Source organism: Eptatretus burgeri, chromosome 7, assembly GCF_056783735.1.
Source record: "Eptatretus burgeri isolate ZD-2024b chromosome 7, Ebu_testis_v1, whole genome shotgun sequence".
Lineage (NCBI taxonomy): Eukaryota > Metazoa > Chordata > Myxini > Myxiniformes > Myxinidae > Eptatretus > Eptatretus burgeri.
Window position 1 is genome coordinate 49,708,536 of NC_140967.1, and position 18,241 is coordinate 49,726,776.

The 18,241-nt window shown below is 43.4% G+C and overlaps 1 protein-coding gene across 9 annotated transcripts in view; it reads left to right on the forward strand.

Annotated features, from left to right (window-relative positions):
• The window catches only part of RBM39 (RNA binding motif protein 39), a 177,491-nt gene that overhangs the window by 52,207 nt on the left and 107,043 nt on the right, over positions 1-18,241 (forward strand). For 7 of the 9 annotated variants that reach the window (XR_015060075.1, XM_085888419.1, XM_085888418.1 and 4 more), the window contains one exon: positions 3,061-3,105. The exons of the other annotated variants lie outside the window; for them this stretch is intronic. Coding sequence is in view for 6 of the 7 variants with exons in the window: in XM_085888419.1 (XP_085744545.1) it covers positions 3,061-3,105 (45 nt within the window). In the remaining variant the exon portion in view is untranslated. The remainder of the gene's footprint in view (positions 1-3,060; positions 3,106-18,241) is intronic. 9 annotated transcript variants of the gene reach the window in all.

The following is an 18,241-nucleotide window of genomic DNA, read 5'->3' on the forward strand; positions in this document are numbered from 1 at the left end:
CCCTTCTCTCCTCTCATCTTTCCCTTTTTGATTCCTTCCCTCTGTCATTCCTTTTGCTTCGCTTTGCTCGCTCGCGTTCCTTTTTTCACTCTCCGCACTTTGCCGATTGATTTTTCGTCTCGCCATTCGCGTTTGTCATTCATTCTTTCCTGCAACTTCTGTCTCCGTCCTTTTGCTATCTTCCTTATTGATTTGCCTTCAGCCCTTGCACACCTTCAATTTCACGTTCCCACGTCCGATAGCTCTGTCGCTGGAGACTCATTAAATATATGCCGCGAGTGACGTCACTGCTCCATGGGGACACACTGGTGCCGTGGTTTGGGGAGCGAGCAGCCGAGCATGCAGGGTTCACGTTTCAGTTATATGGGAGCCTGAGTCAACAAGTGTAAGGTGTGCATGGGGTCTGTCCTGACCCACTACACAGTCGTGCCAAACGGCTGTACGTAAATTGTGTGTGTGTGTGTGTGTGTGTGTGTGTGTGTGTGTGTGTGTGTGTGTGTGTGTGTGTGTGTGTGTGTGTGTGTGTGTGTGTGTGTGTGTGTGTGTGTGTGTGTGTGTGTGTGTGTGTGTGTGTGTGTGTGTTTTTGTCTGGCTTCTTTCTTGGGACTTCAGTGCAGTAACTGGTGTTTATTTTGATTAGATACAGCTTTTTTTTGTGATGTATAAGGGAAATAAGTTCTGCTTTGCATTCGTTAGATCTACTGAAGGGCATATGGTCGGATCTCAAGAGAAGTGGTCTCTTGGTGATTGAGGAAGAAGTGAATATGGTCAGAAATTTGTTAGAATAATGATGGAAATGCTTATGGGAGCCAGCACTATGGTAAGTATAGTGAATGGAGACTCGCAACATTTTATAATGGAGGGTTTTTATTTATTTTTTCTCCATTAGGGTTCTGCACAAAGTCCCTTCTTTTTTGTGATTTTAACAGACATGCTGAGTCGTATTAGAGATGGACAACTGTGGGATAACTTGGTCACAGCACCACTGAAAGGAACAGCTATAGAGAAAAGTGTTGGAATGGCAAGAGAGTTTAGAGATGCATAAATTAATGATTAATGCTGGAGAGACAGTGGTTAAAGTGTGTCGTAAGACTGGAGCAGAGTGTCCAGATCGTAGACAGAAGATGTGAAGAACTGAAACAAGTGGAGGTAGAGTGCATTCTTCCGCCAGGCTGAATGAACAGTTTGTTTTGTATCCCACCGATAGGCCAGATATGGATCCGGACTTGAATCAAAATCAAATCTTTTTGTTCTTGTCACCAAACCAACTCCTCCACCCCGTTATGTCGTAACTCGTCCATAACGTCCACAACACAACGATTTATATCATGCTATATATCCTTTTTGGTCCCATCTCTCAGTGATGAAGAATCATAAAACAAAAACAACAACTCTTATCTGGATCTGGATCCGGATTCGATTCATCCTGGTCACATATCTAACCTGTCCATAAAGTTTCGTCTAAATGTGTCCATAACTTTTCGAGATGTGCTATATATCGGTTTTAGCTTCATCACTTGGTGGTGAAGAATAACTTAAAAAAAAAATTATTTATTGGATCTGGATTCACCAAAATCGAATCAACTCTTCCTTGTCACAGACCCAACCTGTCCACAAAATTTTATCCGAATCCATACACAACTTTTTGAGATATCCTGTTCACAACCAAACACAGACAGGGATGTAAACATAACGTCTGCCGAGCTTAGGTGGTGGAGATAAGAATTGAAATGTCATTGGCTCGGCATGAAACGAAGAGGGAGATTGTGAAGGCAGCATGGATAATGTGAAAGGAGGTTAGTGGCGTCTATGATGCAAGGAAGGTGCAGAAAATTGCCGGTTAAAAATCGACAAGACAGTTATCGGGCCCAGTTATAATGTATGGTGTGGAAACATGGGCTTCAATAAAAAGGGAAGAAGAGTTTCTGGTGAGGATAGAGATGAGAATGCTTCAGTGGAGTCTCAGAGTATCATGAAGCTCGCGGTTGAGGAATGAGATGTGCAAGAGAGCCAGAGTTGCATGTATTGCAGAAGATATTAGGGAGGCTAGTTTGCAGTGTTTTGGGCATGTGCTGAGGAACCAATCAAAGTATTGAATAAGCAAATTAGAGGGAAAAGTTCAAGAGAAAGATAGATTATGCTGGAGGGAATGAAATCCAAAGATTTGAAGAACAAGTGATTGAAAGAAGATTGAGAAGGCAGATGTGTTCCTGAACTGTTATTCTTTTTAAATCCCCCCTCCCCCCCCAATTTATTTCTTTTTTTCTTTTTTTCCCCCCACCTGTGGTACCAACGTCTACATTCTCTTCAATCTCATTGTTCAAGAAAGTTGTTCACCACCATCTCAGATATATCCTAATCCAAAACCATGATATTTTCTACTCTTGTTAACCTCTCCTCTTACTCCACCCTACCTTAATCCCTCCTCTTTCCAAATTTCCAATTTTCTCTACTGTGAGTATCCTAATGTATCCATTTTATCCACCCCATGCATTCTCTCCTGACCCACATTCCTCCCTACACCCATTGTTTTTCCAAGTCTGCCTCTATCTTGGCCTTTAAATCTGCTTTTGGTGTCTCCCCCCACCTTTTTTTCTCTGCTGTGTTTTTTTTGTCCTGATCCGTTAAGTGTACTTGTACTAGCTCTTCCACAAGCCGATCTACCAACCCTCTGATCGACTATGGATAAAAAAAAGCTGAATGTCAAGCAAGAAAGCAGTGGTGTGATTGCTGGAGTTTGAACCACCGATCTCTGACCACACCATTACACCACATGTCAAACGTGCTCACTTGGTGATGCCGAGTTTAGGAATATACATTGCATATAACTGATGGGATATACTGGCTCAACACATCTTCATAAGGACAGCGTGCTCAAGACAACTTGTAATTTGTGGAATATTTATTTATTTATCTTTGGGACTCTAAGTACACCAGTCATTTGTCATTAGCCCAAATGAAAGACCTTTGTTGAGACATTTATGAAAGTAGGACATTTGCATGATTTATTTTCTGTGGGAAGGGAAAAAAGATGATCTATTTCACTATTTCCTTTTCTAGACGACGGAGCAAAAGTCGGAGCAGGAGCAGGGACAGGAAGCACAGGTTTAGTTTGCCATTTCATTTCATGATTTGCAACATACAATATTTTTATTGTCAGAACTTAATCCTGATGTTTTCTTTTTGCATATGTGTCTAGTTTGGGAGGCTAAGTTCTAAATGCACATGACTCATGAGCTAGAGTTTGCTTGATCCTGTTTGTGTCAGTTTTATCCATCTGCAATGTGTACATATATACAGTTGGGCCTCACTTAACGCCGGAGATGTTCCTGAAAAGGGCGACTTTAAGTGAAACAACGTTAAGCAAAGCAAACCTGAACGTAGATTTAATAATTGTGTTAGTTTGTGGGGAGGGGGGCAGTTGGCGGGGGGGGGTATATTCCCAGAGAACAGATAGGAATGTTTAGAGTAGCGTGGTCTGTGTGCGAGTAGATAGCCATTCGACAGCTTTTTCTGAGGAGTTCATCCTGCCTGCATGTTTTTGCTGGCCTCTGCCTGCCTGGGCCTGTCTTCGCCCTGTGCCCCGTTTCGTCGACCTGCCCGTGTGCTTCGTCTCCTTGTCTTCCTGGTTATCTCTTCATCGTCCTGTCATCGTATGCTCACCTTGTCATCGTTGTCCTCGTCCCTCCTAAAGCTGCTGTCACACCTTGACGTTTTAGCCAGCGTATGGCAACGTATCAAAATGTATGTAAAACGCTGGCGTACGCTGAACTATTGATGTTTTTTTTTTTTTTTTGAATTTTTGGGCGTATAATAACGTGTTGGACGTATGCATAACGTATTAGTAACGTACACAGAACATTTTAATCACATATAGATAACTTATACCAACGAATGCTGAGCGTGTTGTTGGCGTTCACAACCTCTGCCCAACGATAGTCAAACTTATGCATAGCGCGGCAGCGTATCGCCGACTATCACGTGGCGTAGGCTATTAATAGGCTGCGGCTCGACAATTCAAATCATAACCGCACTAAACATCCTAGTGTGAAGCCGCTGTCGCACCTTGACGTTTTAGCCAGCGTTTGCTGACGTATGAAAAATTTGCCGAACCAAGCTGGCACACGTCGAATATGTTATGGGTAAGTTTTGTATATGTTAATAGCACGCTGGCATACGTCGTAGTACGCTGGCATAAGTCATTGTACGTCGAGAAATTTTCAGCATGTTGAAAATTTCTCGACGTATGACGCACATTCCGCATACACTGGCATAAGTTGTAGGCACGCTACGCGATCGTTGACACGTGTCGACATACGTTACTTGTACGTTACTCATAAGTCGAAACACGTCAAGGTAATGGTTAGCGTCAGTGTTCCAGACTCCCTGGTTTTTTTTTTTTTTTTTTTGAAATTTTTTTTTCTTCGGTATGACGGTTATGATTTATATTGTTGAGCGGCAGCCTTTTAATTATATGATATTATAATCGCACTAGAAATCGAAGTGTCAACATGTCCGTTATACCAAAGAAAAAATACAAATAAAAAAACCAGGGAGTCGTCTGGAACACTGACGCTAACCATTACATTGACGTGTTTCGACTTATGAGTAACGTGTGTCAACGATTGCGTAACGTGCCTACAACACGTTACTCATAGGTTAGAAATAAGTTTCGGGTACGCTAAACATTACCTCGACGTGTTTCGACTTATGAGTAACTTACAAGTAACGTGTGTCAACGATCGCATAACGTGCCTCCAACTTATGGCCAGCATTGTGCTGAACGTGCGAGTCATACGCTGGCATACGTCGGGAAATTTCAAGCATGGAAAATTTGTCTAACAGCTCGGCGAACTACGACGTATGCCAGCGTACTACTACGTATGCCAGCCTGCTCTTAACGTATACAAACTTACCCATAACGTATTCGACGTGTGCCGGCGTTTTATCCCAATTTTGCACACGTCAGGCTAAATCATCAAGGTGTGACAGACAGGGCCTTAATCACATGCTCGTTCCCGCTGCCCTAGAGCTGAGTCCACCCGGTTTTTGTTCTTTCCGGCTGTGACTGAGTCTGGAGTGAGGGGCCTTAGTTTCTTTTGATGTCTTTTACTTATTTGTACATAATTATATATTATCGATTCGGTGTTTTCTTTTTCTTCCCCACCACAACCCGCCGTCATCTCTTCCATAGAGTTCAGTCATCCCTGGTTCTTTTTATTGTTGTGGTTCGGGAAATAAACCCGTTGGGTTTAAAATTTCTCATGTCTCTCCTCACAACCCGCGCGTGCGTTGTCCGCCATTAATTTGGAACGTCTCCATAGGAGTTGAGCTGCTCGGGTCATCGCAGGACTTTAACCTCCCGCCTGACAGCTCGATGTTCGTTGAGCTGTTGACCCGACATTGTTGATCAACAGTGGGATTTTTCGAACCTTCTGCCTCCGATTTGAGTCGGGTGTGCAGGATTCGGACCCTGATCAGCTTCATTGGTGTCAGGAGTGTGGGATTTGCAACCCGAGGAATTCCCAATTCTTGTTAATTGGTGTCGGGAGAGCGCAGTGGAGCACGTTAAAAATAAATAATAAAAAATTATATTTGTTTGAATTTCCTTGGCGTGCAAGGGAAGAAAGCTGCTACACAAAATTGCCGACATGCAGAATTGTGTGGTTGAAGGAAGCAGCGAGGATGAAGGAAACCAGCCAGGTTGGGGGATTAGTGAGGTGAGGATAAGAACCTCACCCATTCCTGAGCCGTCGAGCCAGGATGTGGGTGCGATGACCATCCAGGCTATGTTTGAAATATTAATGAATAAAATGGACGAGACAAACGGAAATGAATAAAAATGATGAAATATTTGCGGTGTAGTTTGGGGCACAGATTAAAACGAATGGCAGGTTGGTTGTCGGGGACATGTTTTGTGAAAACGAATGGCCTGGAAGAACATCGTGCTTGAGTGGATGTCGCTTTGTGTTAGGAAGAGACTGTCCATGGGACGAATAATATAGAGACGAGCCGAAGGAAGGTTAGGCTCCATGGACATGGTGTGTGAGGCAGGCTCCATGGACATAGTGTGTGAGGCAACCTCCACTGTTTGCGGTACTGCACTCAGGATTGCACGGTTAGACCCAGCAGGGGTTCTTCTGGTGCGCCGGGACCGTCAGGGTGCGACGCAGTGCCGGCTCTGAGGTATGTGCTGGCGTCGGAACTTGAGCCAGTAAACCAGGTGTCTAATCCTGTGACTTGAGGGGTGACGGGCGAGCCTGCTCATGGTGGGAGCGACGCCAGATCGCTGGTATGCGGGTCTGAGCTCACGCTGGAGAGTGAAGCTGCATCCATCGTCGTGTGTGAGTTGGTGTCGGAGGTCGTTGTGCCGGTTTCCACAATTGACGCTTGAGGGGTAGGCACAGCGCCCGTGGTGCCAAGCCGCTGCGCGTGGGGTGTGTTTTGGCTGCTACGGGGAAGCGGGTAAAGAAAAAGTGTAGTTGTAAGATTAGAAAGACAGGCCACTTTGTCTTGTCAGTTGGAGCCCTGATTGGGATGTAAATTTTTGTGCTGCGAATGCAGAGGTAGGAGCTGTGAGTCATGAACATCTGGCCACTCGTGGCAATGGAGAAAGGTTGGAAGAGAGGGAGGCTTAATGCCACTAGCATCTGTAGGAGGGGGCAGAAAAGCCCAATCATGGGGCAATTACATGCAGCTGTGTTTGGAAACACGAGGCCAGGAATTTCAAATTTTAATTTAAGTGGAAAATTATTTTAAAGCAACCTTGGTGGGAGTTGGTCTCCGGGCTGCAGGATTCGGATCAGGGAAAGTTAAGGGGTCCGGCCTCGTGGGAAATTGCCCCCCCACCTCCCCCCTCCCTCTCAGGAGATTGTATTGTGCCAGGCTGTAGGGGAGCTGCACTGGCTGGATTTGGACATGGGGTTCGACCACGGGTGCTGTGGCAAGACCCGGGCCCCACGGGGAGTCTGGTGGAGTGTGGCGTCCCCCGTTTATTGGGGTGCCGGCCGAACGAATGGGGCCGCCGGACCCTATAGGGGGTTGAGACATCTGGAGGTCCGAGGTGGTTCCCCCTGGGCACCAGTCATGGTGCACCATGAGGACTACTAGGGGGAGGTGTTGTGGGCCATGCTTTGGTGGCAGCACCACTGAGTCAGAAAGGGCCTGATGAAGTGACCACCTGGGCATGCGGCCTGGCAGCCTCTCCCTGAGGCTCTGAGACAGACAGCATGTGGCAACCTGCCATGCTGTGCTGGTCGATGGACGCGGTTTGATCCGCATGGACTGGGTACGAGTGCAGCTCACTGGAGAACTCCCGGATCATCTGTGGAGCGTTATGCAGTGTTTGAGAAAGGCCCGGAGAGGCCTGTATAACCTTCCATAGATGGTCCATGATGATTTATGGGCTTTTGGTTTGGAAAGGGAGCCCTGGGTGCAATTTGGGATTGGTTTTACGGGAAGAATGGCTGCAGCAGGCACTGCTGGTGTTGAACGTGATCCCAGTGGTAATTTGGATTTATTAAATTTCCCTTTCCCCATTGTCAGGACTCGTCATGCTTTGCTATTGGGGGAATGCAGGTGAGTTGGGGAATTGGTATGGGTGACTGGCAAGGGTGGCCATTAGAGCTAAGCACATGGATCGGGTGGAAAGGGTTAACATGTGATGTGTTCTAAATAAAGGATTGTGTTTTGTTCAAGTGTGTGTTGTTGATTAGTGTATACATAGACCATGGCAGGGTGGGTACCCTGTACCTTGTATTGCAGATGGAGAAAAATGTATGGCAGCAGGGGAGGGAGTGACATTTCGGGTCTGCTTCCCACAGCCCCTTCTGATTTATTTTGTTGCGGTTAATTAGGTGCAAGTCTGGAAGTGTTAAGGCTGGAGCTGTTGCCCCTGCAGTGAAACTTGCGGGAGCTGTGGTTCTGTGGGTAGGAGCTGTTACGTTTGTGTATGTGTGTGTGTGTGTGGGGGGGGGAGTGGGGGTAGATATTCCCTTAGAGTAGATAGAAATGTATAGAGTAGCATTGTTTGTGTGCGAGTGGATTGCCATCTCGATGTACAAGTAAGGAAATGTCAGCTTAAGAATTGTCTTGTCGTGTGTGCCATACAGGGTGGTGCGTGGTAATAAGTAGTTCAGGGTTATGGTTAAGGAAACTGAGTTCAACCTCTACGGTGGGGGGGAGGGGGGCACCAGCAGACTTGGCACAAAAGAGGTGGGCTGGAGGCATGAACTCTTCCTGATGGGCGGAGTCAGACGCCTCCCAAAAAGGGGCGGAGCAATACCGAAGAGGAAGGAAGGGAGGAGCTAAAAGCAGTTGTAGAGAGGACGATCGAGGGAGTTGGGGAGAGTTGAGGGTCTGAGGGGAAGACAGCAAAGTAAAAGGAGTTGGTCTGAGAACTGGAAGAGAGGACTGTCGAGGTCCAGAGAGAGTGTTATGAGGAAAAAGAGGAGAGCTTTCTCTGAGTCGGTTGTGCTGCCTGCCTGCCTGTGCCGACTTGCCCATGTGCTTCGTCTCCTCGTCATCCTGGTTTTCTCCTGCCCATCTCCTCATTGTCCTGCCATTGTCTGCCCGCCTTGTCATTATCATCCTCGTCACCTGCTCGTCCCCATTGCTAAATCCCCTGTTTTTTGTTCCCTTCCTGTCTATGACTGAGTCTCGAGTGAGGTGCCTTAGATTCTTTAGATTTCTTTTACCTGTTTGTAAGTAATTATTTATTATTGATTCTGTATTTTCCTTTTCTTCTGTACCACAACCCGCCGCCGTCTCCTCCGTCAACTTCAGTCATCCCTGGTTCTTTTTATTGTGGTTCGGGAAATAAACCCATTGGGTTTAACAGCTTTAAGGTTTCTCTCGTCTTATCTCTCAACCCGTACGCGTGTTTTTCACCATTAGTTCGGAACATCTCCACTGGAGTTGAGCTTCTCGGGACATCGAGGGAATTTAACTTCCTGTCGTGACAGCTCAATGTTGAGCCGTCTGTACTACATTGGTGTGTCACTCCCTACCCTGCTCTCAGGGGGCCACTTCTGACACCAATGACGTGTCGTCGTGGCAGGAGGTTAAAGTCCCGAGATGTCCCAAGCAGCTCAAATCCTATGGAGGCGTTCTAAATTAATGGTGGACAACTTGCGCACGGGTCATGAGGACATACACGAGAAACCTTAAAGCTTTTAAATCCAACGTGTTTATTTCTCGAATCGCGCTAACAAAAAGAACCAGGGATGACTGAACTCGACGGAGTAGACGACGGCAGGTTGTGGTGGGGAAGAAAGGGAAAATACAGAATCGATAATTAATTATGTACAAATAGGTAAAAGAAAATATGGCACCTCACTCCGGACTCAATCATAGACGGGAAGGCAACAAAAACTGGGGGACTCAGCTCCGGGGCAACGGGGATGAGCAGGTGATGAGGGACGAGGATGACGACGACAAAGTCAGTAGACGATGAGATGTGCGGTAGATAACCAGGGCGATGAGACAAAACGAGGCACAGGCAGGCAGAGGGCAGCTGAAGTGGGCATGCATGATGACCACCCTCTTTCCTCTCTTCCATTTCTCCTCAGACCAACTCCTTTTCCTTTTGTTGTCGTCTTCCCCTCACTCTCAACATTCTCACCAATTGCCTTTTTTTCTCCCGCCGTCCTTGCCTCAGACTTTCCAACCCTCACCATCTCCCTCGATCGTCCTCTCTCTCCACCAGCTGCCTTTTTGGCTCCTCCCTTTCCTTCCTCTTTGGCAATGCTCTGCCCCCTTTTTGGGAGCCATCTTTGACTTGACCCCCTCCCTTCTCGGGGCGTTGCTCTGCCCCTCCCAGGCGATCCATTGCTCCACCCCTCGGGAGGTGTTAATAGCTCCACCCCCGCCTCTTTCGTGCCAAGTCTCCCGGCACCCCCGGTTCGAGGTTTACATCGAGGTTTTACACACAGTTTCCTTAACCATAATCCCTAACTAATTATTTCCACCACCACAACCCCATTTATGGTATACAGGCAAACAAGACAATTCTTAAGCTGATGTTTACTATACCTATACATTGAGATGGCTATATACTCGCACACAGCCAATGCTACACTATACTATTTGTTCTACAGAGTGGTCATAAAGTCTGTAAACATAGGTGAATGTACATTGTAAATGGTTTATTGACATTACATTACAAAACATGATATGTTCAATGGCATTACATGACATGATCAATGTGTTGTCCCTCATGAGAAATGCACAGTTCAATGTGCTGTGCAAAATTGCAATGAACGCGGTGCATTAATGCAGCATTTCCATCAATCCCTGAACATGCATCTGTGATGCATTGCCTCAGATGATTCGTGTATCTGATTTTCACTGAATAAACCTGTGCCTTCAGCATATCCCAGAAGAAGTAATCAAGGGGGTTCCGGGATGACGTGTTGAAGTGCTCTGCTATCCGTCAATATGACCAGCCCTCGTGTCCACTCAGCAGTATCACCTCAATATGTTCGTCTTTCGTCAGACATCTTCAAACTGTAACAGAATGACATGATATTATCATTGTTTCCAGACTTTATGGCCACCCTGTATTGTAATATCTGGACCCCTCTCCAGAAATGTCATAATATACATGGGGTTTGAAGTTTCTCGTCAATTTCCACAAACTTGCAGTGGTGAGAAAAAGTTTGTAAACCTTTTAAAATTTTCTGTATTTCTGCATAAATTTGACTCTAAAATATGATCAGATTTAAGTCCTAATCTATACCAATAAGTGTGTGTGTAGGTGTGTGTGCTCCAAAACCATTAAACCTTGCAGCCTAAAACATTGCATGCACATGAAGGGACCTCCAAGGGAGTGCATGAGTGAAAATTGGATGTTTGGGTTAATTAAAACACCCCTGTTGAAGCTAATTAATGGCCTTATTTAATTATATCCTTTATCAGGTGTATCCTTGGACACCTCACTCTCAATGGGGTCTTAAGGTGCACCCTCGGTTAACTCGCTTTTGTTCGGCCTGCTCAACAATGCCCTGAGCTGGAACAGGCCGCAATGGTTTATTAACTACGAAGCGCTCAAAAAATTTTTTTTCGCTCTCTTCACTCATGTCGTTGAATGCCTCATCTTCATACGTACGAATTGCTGTCGACATTGCTTTTGTGTAAGTACTGTAGTTTTCAAATTGGGAGCTTGGAGTGATTTCACGCATTATATGATGCGATTTTTTTTTTTTTTTTTTTTTTTTTTTTTTTTTCCACGATGTAGTCTTCCGGACTAATTTAAGTATATAATGGAAATATAATTGGAGTTCAGAGGATCGGATCAAGTGGATTAAATAACTCAATCTGGAGTGAAATCTGAAAATATTGCAAAATTGGTGATGTTAGTTTTTTGCGGGTATGTGGCCATTACCAATCAGCTTGGTGTTGCTTGCCAAGCCAGCCATTCCTTATCAACCATTTAATCAGAGTGCTTGCTTGAGTGCTTAAGCCACTTACTGAGCGCGGTACATGCGATAGTGGTTCAGTTCGTGTCCCAATCGGGATGTACAGTCATCAGTTGCTACAAGGTAGAGGTACATATGGGTATATTCAGATCTGTAAAGGGACTCTCTATGGGTGTGTGTGCCTGCACAGTTAGTTTCAGGCACCGTGGTGGCAAAGTTTCATCCCATATCTTGTGGTGATGATGGGTGGTGGAGGTTTTAACTTTTAACTTCAGTAGCGTACGAGCGATCATGTTTATCCTTTGTCCTCGTGACTGTTTCTAAAGCATTTGGATATTTTATATGAACCGGGTGTGCTTTACAAAGGTTATATGGTTTCTCTTTTTGAGTTTCAAAGCAAAATACATTTGATAACACTCAATTTCTGAGCTGTTTTCCATATTAATATTTTCTAAATTACTGAGCCAAATATTTATTTATTTATTGTTTTTCCTCCCTGTCACAATTAGTGTAGTCGATAGGAGAAAAATCATGCAAATTATGATACAAGCATGAAATTTGGCATTTCTGTTCTGCAGGCTTTCTGATCAAATCTGCCCGATTGGCCATTTGAAAATCCAAATTTTGAAAAATTTGAAGAAAAAAAAAAAACTTCTAAAATTTTTTAAGTCACAGCTGGCTGAAATTCTTGAAGTGCAAGTGAACATCCCAGACAGAGAACCAAGGGGAGATGCAGTCATCATTGATGGCTCAGCACTTATCAATGCCCTACCTCCACGCACTTCAAAGATATTTGATGACTATGCTAAAGAAGACATCATCCCAAAGGTGGAATCCTATGGTGCCAGGTACGAGAGGGTGGACGTAGTGTTTGATGTGTACAAGAAGTCAAGTCTGAAGTCCGAGGCAAGGTCGAAAAGGGGGCAAGGAACCGTCAGAAGAGTGACAGGAACCAGTAAGACCCTAAGTAACTGGAGAAGCTTTCTTCGAGATGACGGCAACAAGACAGCCGTTTCACTTCCTTACGGAAAAGATGTGTGAAGCACATACGACAAGCACAGTCATTGTCACAAAAGGAGAAGATGCCATTAGCAACGCAAGGAAGTCACTGGATGCTGACGTGTTGACATGCTGACAAGGAAGTCACATGTTGTCATGAAGAAGCTGACACTCAAATATTTGTACACGCCAGGGATGCAACGACGGATGGTAGCAAGTCCATTATCATTAAGGCTAATGACACGGACGTACTCGTCATAGCAATATCTGTACTGCCATCCTTACAGGAACTAGGTCTTGAGAACTTGTGGATTGCCTTTGGCCAAGGAGCCAAGACATGATGGATTCCAGTCCATTAGGTAGTTTCTACAATAGGGCCTGAGAAAGCTAGAGGGATCCCATACTTTCATGCGTTCACTGGATGTGACGTCATGTCTGCCTTCCACGGTAAAGGGAAGAAAACTGCATGGCAGACTTGGAACGTTTTTGATGATGTTTCTGAAACATTGACTAATCTCAGCTAGCATCCAACATTGATTCATGATCTTGACTTTTTAGAAGTTTTTATTTTTTTTTTCTTGAAATTTTTCAAAATTTGGATTTTCAAATGGCCAATCAGGCAGATTTGATTAGAATCCCCTGGAGAACAAATGTGCCAAATTTAATGCTTGTATCATCATTTGCACGATTCCTCTCAAAAATTGCTGTTATCTGCCCCACTAGATGATTGGCAGCTTTTCACAAATATTAATGTTTATGCACATCTTGAAATGCTTCAAATGCATTGGTTTTTAAAAAATTATTGAAATTCCCCCAAAACAAGGGTGAAAAGCTACGCAAGGTTTTTGGCTTGTATACATTTTGTACTGCAGTCAGTAATCGCACTCACTCCAATCTGCCAATTGCTGATTATCGGCCAAGAACGTGTGCGTGCCTGCGTGCGTTCGCTCGCGTTCATAGAGCATAACACTTTCTCTCTGCAAACTCCGCTTCCCACCCCCATCTCTGTCCAATCCTTGCTCTGCCTCCCTCCTAATACAGTGCAGCACCTTCTCACACATCTCTGGATGTGTCTGAGCATTGTTTATCGCTGGACAGGGTTTGTCTCCAGGCATATCTGGGTGGTGTTTGTCTTTGGGCAATATTTGTCATATGCCTGGTAGAAAATGTATTTCAGACATTATTTTGTTTCCATCTTTACTGTTATTCCATTCATAATCGCTTTGATGAGATGATATGAATAGTAATTAATGCTCCACTGCATGTCTAACTTTCCTTCCTCCTTCTCCTTCCTCCTTCTCCTTCCTCCTTCTCCTTCCTCCTTCTCCTTCCTCCTTCTCCTTCCTCCTTCTCCTTCCTCCTTCTCCTTCCTCCTTCCTCCTTCTCATTCCTCATTCCTCATTCCTCATTCCTCATTCCTCATTCCTCATTCCTCATTCCTCATTCCTCATTCCTCATTCCTCATTCCTCATTCCTCATTCCTCATTCCTCATTCCTCATTCCTCATTCCTCATTCCTCATTCCTCATTCCTCATTCCTCCTTCCTCCTCTCTCCTCCCCTAATAAAGCAACAGGTGGTATTTGCTAGTAATAGATAAAAAGAACCTGATTAAGCAAATAGCACACACACAAAAAAAAATCTACATTTTCATTTACTTATTGAGCAAACAGATATTACATTCAACTTCTTTGGAAAAGTATGTGAACCTCTTTGTTGATTAGCTCATTTGAGCAGGTTATTACAGTCAGGCATTTCCATCTTTGGGGTGACAATCAGGAGTGAATTTGGGTGGCCCTGCCCTCTATATAAAAAAAAACATAAACTTTGTTTGTCACCATCAGAGTCTGTTCTGTACCACACAGGTTTATGGAAGCATGTCATGCTCAAATCAAGATATTTCTGAGGAGTTCAGAAAAAGAGTTTGTCAGTGTTCATTGGTCTGGAAAGGGTTACAAAACCATTTCTAAAGATGTTGGGCTCCAACAATCCAATGTCAGGCAGATTGTGTACAAATGCATGTAATTCATCACCATTGTTACTCTTTCCAGGAGTGGTTGTCCAATGAAAATCACTCCAAGAGCAAGGCATGCAATAATCCAGGAGGTCACAAAGAACCCCAGGGTAACGTCTAAGGATCTGCATGCCTCTCTTGCATTGGCTAATGTCAGTGTTCATGAGTCCAACATCGGGAAAACACTGAACAACCATTGTGTGCATGTGAGGATAGCAAGGAGGAAACCACTGCTCTCCAAGAAGAACATTGCCACCTGTCTCAAGTTTGCCAAAGGCTACCTCGATGATCCAGAAGTCTGTTGGAAGAATGTTGTGGACAGATGAGTCGAAAGTGGAACTTTTTGGCTTAAATGAGTGAAATGAGCTTAAATGATGCATTCCAACATAACAACCTCATCCCAACCATGAAGTAAAGTGGTGGGAGTTTCATGGTTTGGGGCTGCGTTGCTGCCTCAAGACCTGGACGGCTTGCCATCATTGATGGAACCATGAATTCTGGATTGTACCAGCAAATGCTACAGGAGAATGCCAGCGCATCCATCAGTGAGTTGAAGCTTGACAGAAAGTGGGTGATGCAGCAAGACGATGATCCTAAACACACAAAAGTAAATCTATAACAGAATGGCTGAAGCAGAATAGATTTTGCATTTTGGAATGGCCAAGTCAAACTACAGACCTGAACTCAATTGAAATGTTGCAGAACCTGAAGCGAGCAGTTCATGCAAGAAAGCCCACAAATATATCTGAGTTGAAGCAGTTCTGTAAGGCGGAATGGGCCAAAATTCCTCCAAGCCGATTTGCAGGACTAATCAAGAGTTAAAGAAAACATTTGGTTGAAATTATTGCTGCTCAAGGGGATGCCACCAGTTTCTGAATGTAAAGGTTCACATACTTTTTCTGACAAAGAAATTGAATGTTAGATCTTTTTGCTCAATAAATAACTGAAAAAGTGGATTTTTTTTTTTGTGCTATTTGTTTAAATCAGGTTCTCTTTCTCCATTATTCAGACTTAGATGAATATCTGATGACATTTTAAATTCAAATTTATACAGAAATAAAGAACATTCTAAAGGGTTCACAAACAACCTTTTTCTCACCACTGTAAGTACAAAAGATGCATTGTTACCATGCAAGGGAGAGGGGAGGGGAAAAAAAAAAACTTGATTGCATACTCAACAAACCAAACGGTGAAAAATGAATAGATAATTATCTAATCTTGATTTGGAAAATTCAAGAGTACTTCCCTCGACTTCAGTGTGATGTTTATGATGGCCTCTTACTTGTATGAGAAACACAGGACACAGCAGGAAGTTGACAGTACAGAGGTACTGAAAATGATCAGTACCCCAAAAAATTGCGACAGCACGTAGATCTTCTTAACCTCGTGCACTTGTGTGACATGAAACAAAATGCCGATTTTTCTATATATGTAACCCAATAATTTTCTTATTTACCAATAATGTCTATAATCTCTGATAATCTAAAGGATGCTTCACTCCCCCCCCCACCCCACCCTAATAATGTGTCATACATTGATGCTGGTTGTGTTTTTAGTTCAGCCATGAAGAGAATAACGAATTTTCATTGGCCTTTTGATGATAAAATAGCTGCTCCTTTTTATTATCAAAGCCCTGAAAGTAGTATGTTGCTGCTCCATTGTTAATGGGAACAACATTTATCGAGGCGATGTACAGCGGGGCCTAATTGTGTATATGTATATGCAGCTTTTAATTGTCTTTTTGGACCGCAGTCTGTTTGTCAGTCACGCTTGTAATTGTTACTTTTCCAAATTCTCAGAGCTCTTGTTTTTTTGTTTTGTTTTTTTTCTTTCTCATGTTCCATTGGGGTTGGCCCTTTTTATTATTCTGCCATAAAATGTTTTAAATGAATTTGATAAAAACAAATTTCATAACTTCATTTGTCGTGCTGGGTCGGTAAAAACTTCACAGAAGGTAATTTGTTGGATTTTCTGAGTTGTTCCTGGCTGATGTGTTGGGATGAAATTGCCATTCACTGTGAGTGTGGGAGTGTGGGAGTGTGGTTGTCTTTATGCTTGTGATGTACAGTGGAGAATGTACAGATTGTAAGAGGACCTTAAAAAGGAAGTTATTACATGAATGTAAAGTCTGTTATGCATTTGTGCTAGACTGTGATTTCCGGGTAGGTTTCAGATTGTGCCACTCTGCAGTTAAGGGGCTAATGCAGTGAGGGGCATAACATTTTATCCCTCGTTCAGGATTGGTTCAACGGAAAAGAACGTGATTTCGCCGATTGCTGCTCAAATCGGTCAGCAAACTAATTGTATTGTTTTATGTATACTGTACATTGAAAACTGCCTTGAGACAAGTTATGCATTCCGAATTGACTCCTGTTGCTTGTCCCTCATTTCTTTCCACATTCTCAATTTGAGGTCTTTTCTATGCTTTTTTTTTTTTGACATTTACACTGGCTGGCCAAAATCTGGAGAATAGCTTTTTCTGTTGAATTGAACACCCTGTTCTTTAATAGAGGGTTCCAAAAAGGATTTTTCTAAGAAGCACTGCATTTTTTGCCATACAAGTCAAATTGATTTCCCCATTTTTCTTTCCTTCATTTCCCGACTTCATATTGAAGTCAATTTGGAGTATAACAAGAAAGTAGATCAACTACGGTGGTTAGCAAAACTTGTTAGTCGGTCAGAACAATAAACAACACTTTGCTGCCTATGGTACTTCCATTATCAAGAATAAGGCTGATGGGATGGCCTTGGGGTACACATGCTAGCTTCTAAGCTTATTCGTCTTCTGGTTTTAAATCCTGATCTAGCCCTAAACTCTCATTCCGATGTTTCCCAGGCAGGGTGATTCATCAATGTGTGTGCCGTCCCATCTGCCAGCATTTGTTGTTGGACGTTAAATGTTCCACGGTGTCCTTCGCGAAGAGTAGGCACATTTAAAATACACATTGAATATATCTAAATGGTAACATAAGCTGTTAAAAATGTATTGGTATAACAATAAAACTTATTGGTTTAACTATAAATTAACACGGTGAAACGGCTTGATTACCTGCGGTAATGAAACAATGGTGTCTGCAACTTTTCCTAATACTTCTTGCACCACTTCACACCAGTCACCAAATGTCGAAGGAATCATTAACAATGTCTGGAAATTCTGATCGGTCCAGTCCAAAAAATATCAAATACTATGTACGTACAAAATTATATGTACAAAAAAAAAATCAAATATCCCGCATATTCGCGGTTTCTAAAATGTGATTTGTGACAATTGCGGCCCAGTGCTTCTCGTATTCGCTGTTTTTCATGGGATTTATAATTAGGGTATCCAGTCAAATGGACTGGATAACCTATTGTTTTTCTTCTGTTTATTATTATTAGGGTACCCTGTGAGTACAGGGTACCCTATTGTTTTTCTTCTGTTTATTAGGGTACCCTGTGAGTACAGGGTACCCTATTGTTTTTCTTCTGTTTATTATTATTATTATTATTTTTCTTTTTCCGCCGGCATTTTGCACCCTTTTTCGCTTTAAAAACCATTTTCTCTGGGATACTAAGTCCGATCGACACAAAATTTTCACCACAGTATGTATCTTTTTTGATAGCACAATCACGTTATAATTATGACGTCATTGGTCACGTGGTACGGTCGCCATCTTGAAAAAAGCGATAAACTTTGGACATCTGTATCTCTGAAACCGTGCAATGGTAAAAATGTTTTCGCTTGATACATTTTACTAAGCTCCCTATGGGGAACACGTGTGATTTTTCGTGACGTCATAGGTGAAGCGATATTCCAGTGAAAATTCGTCAAGT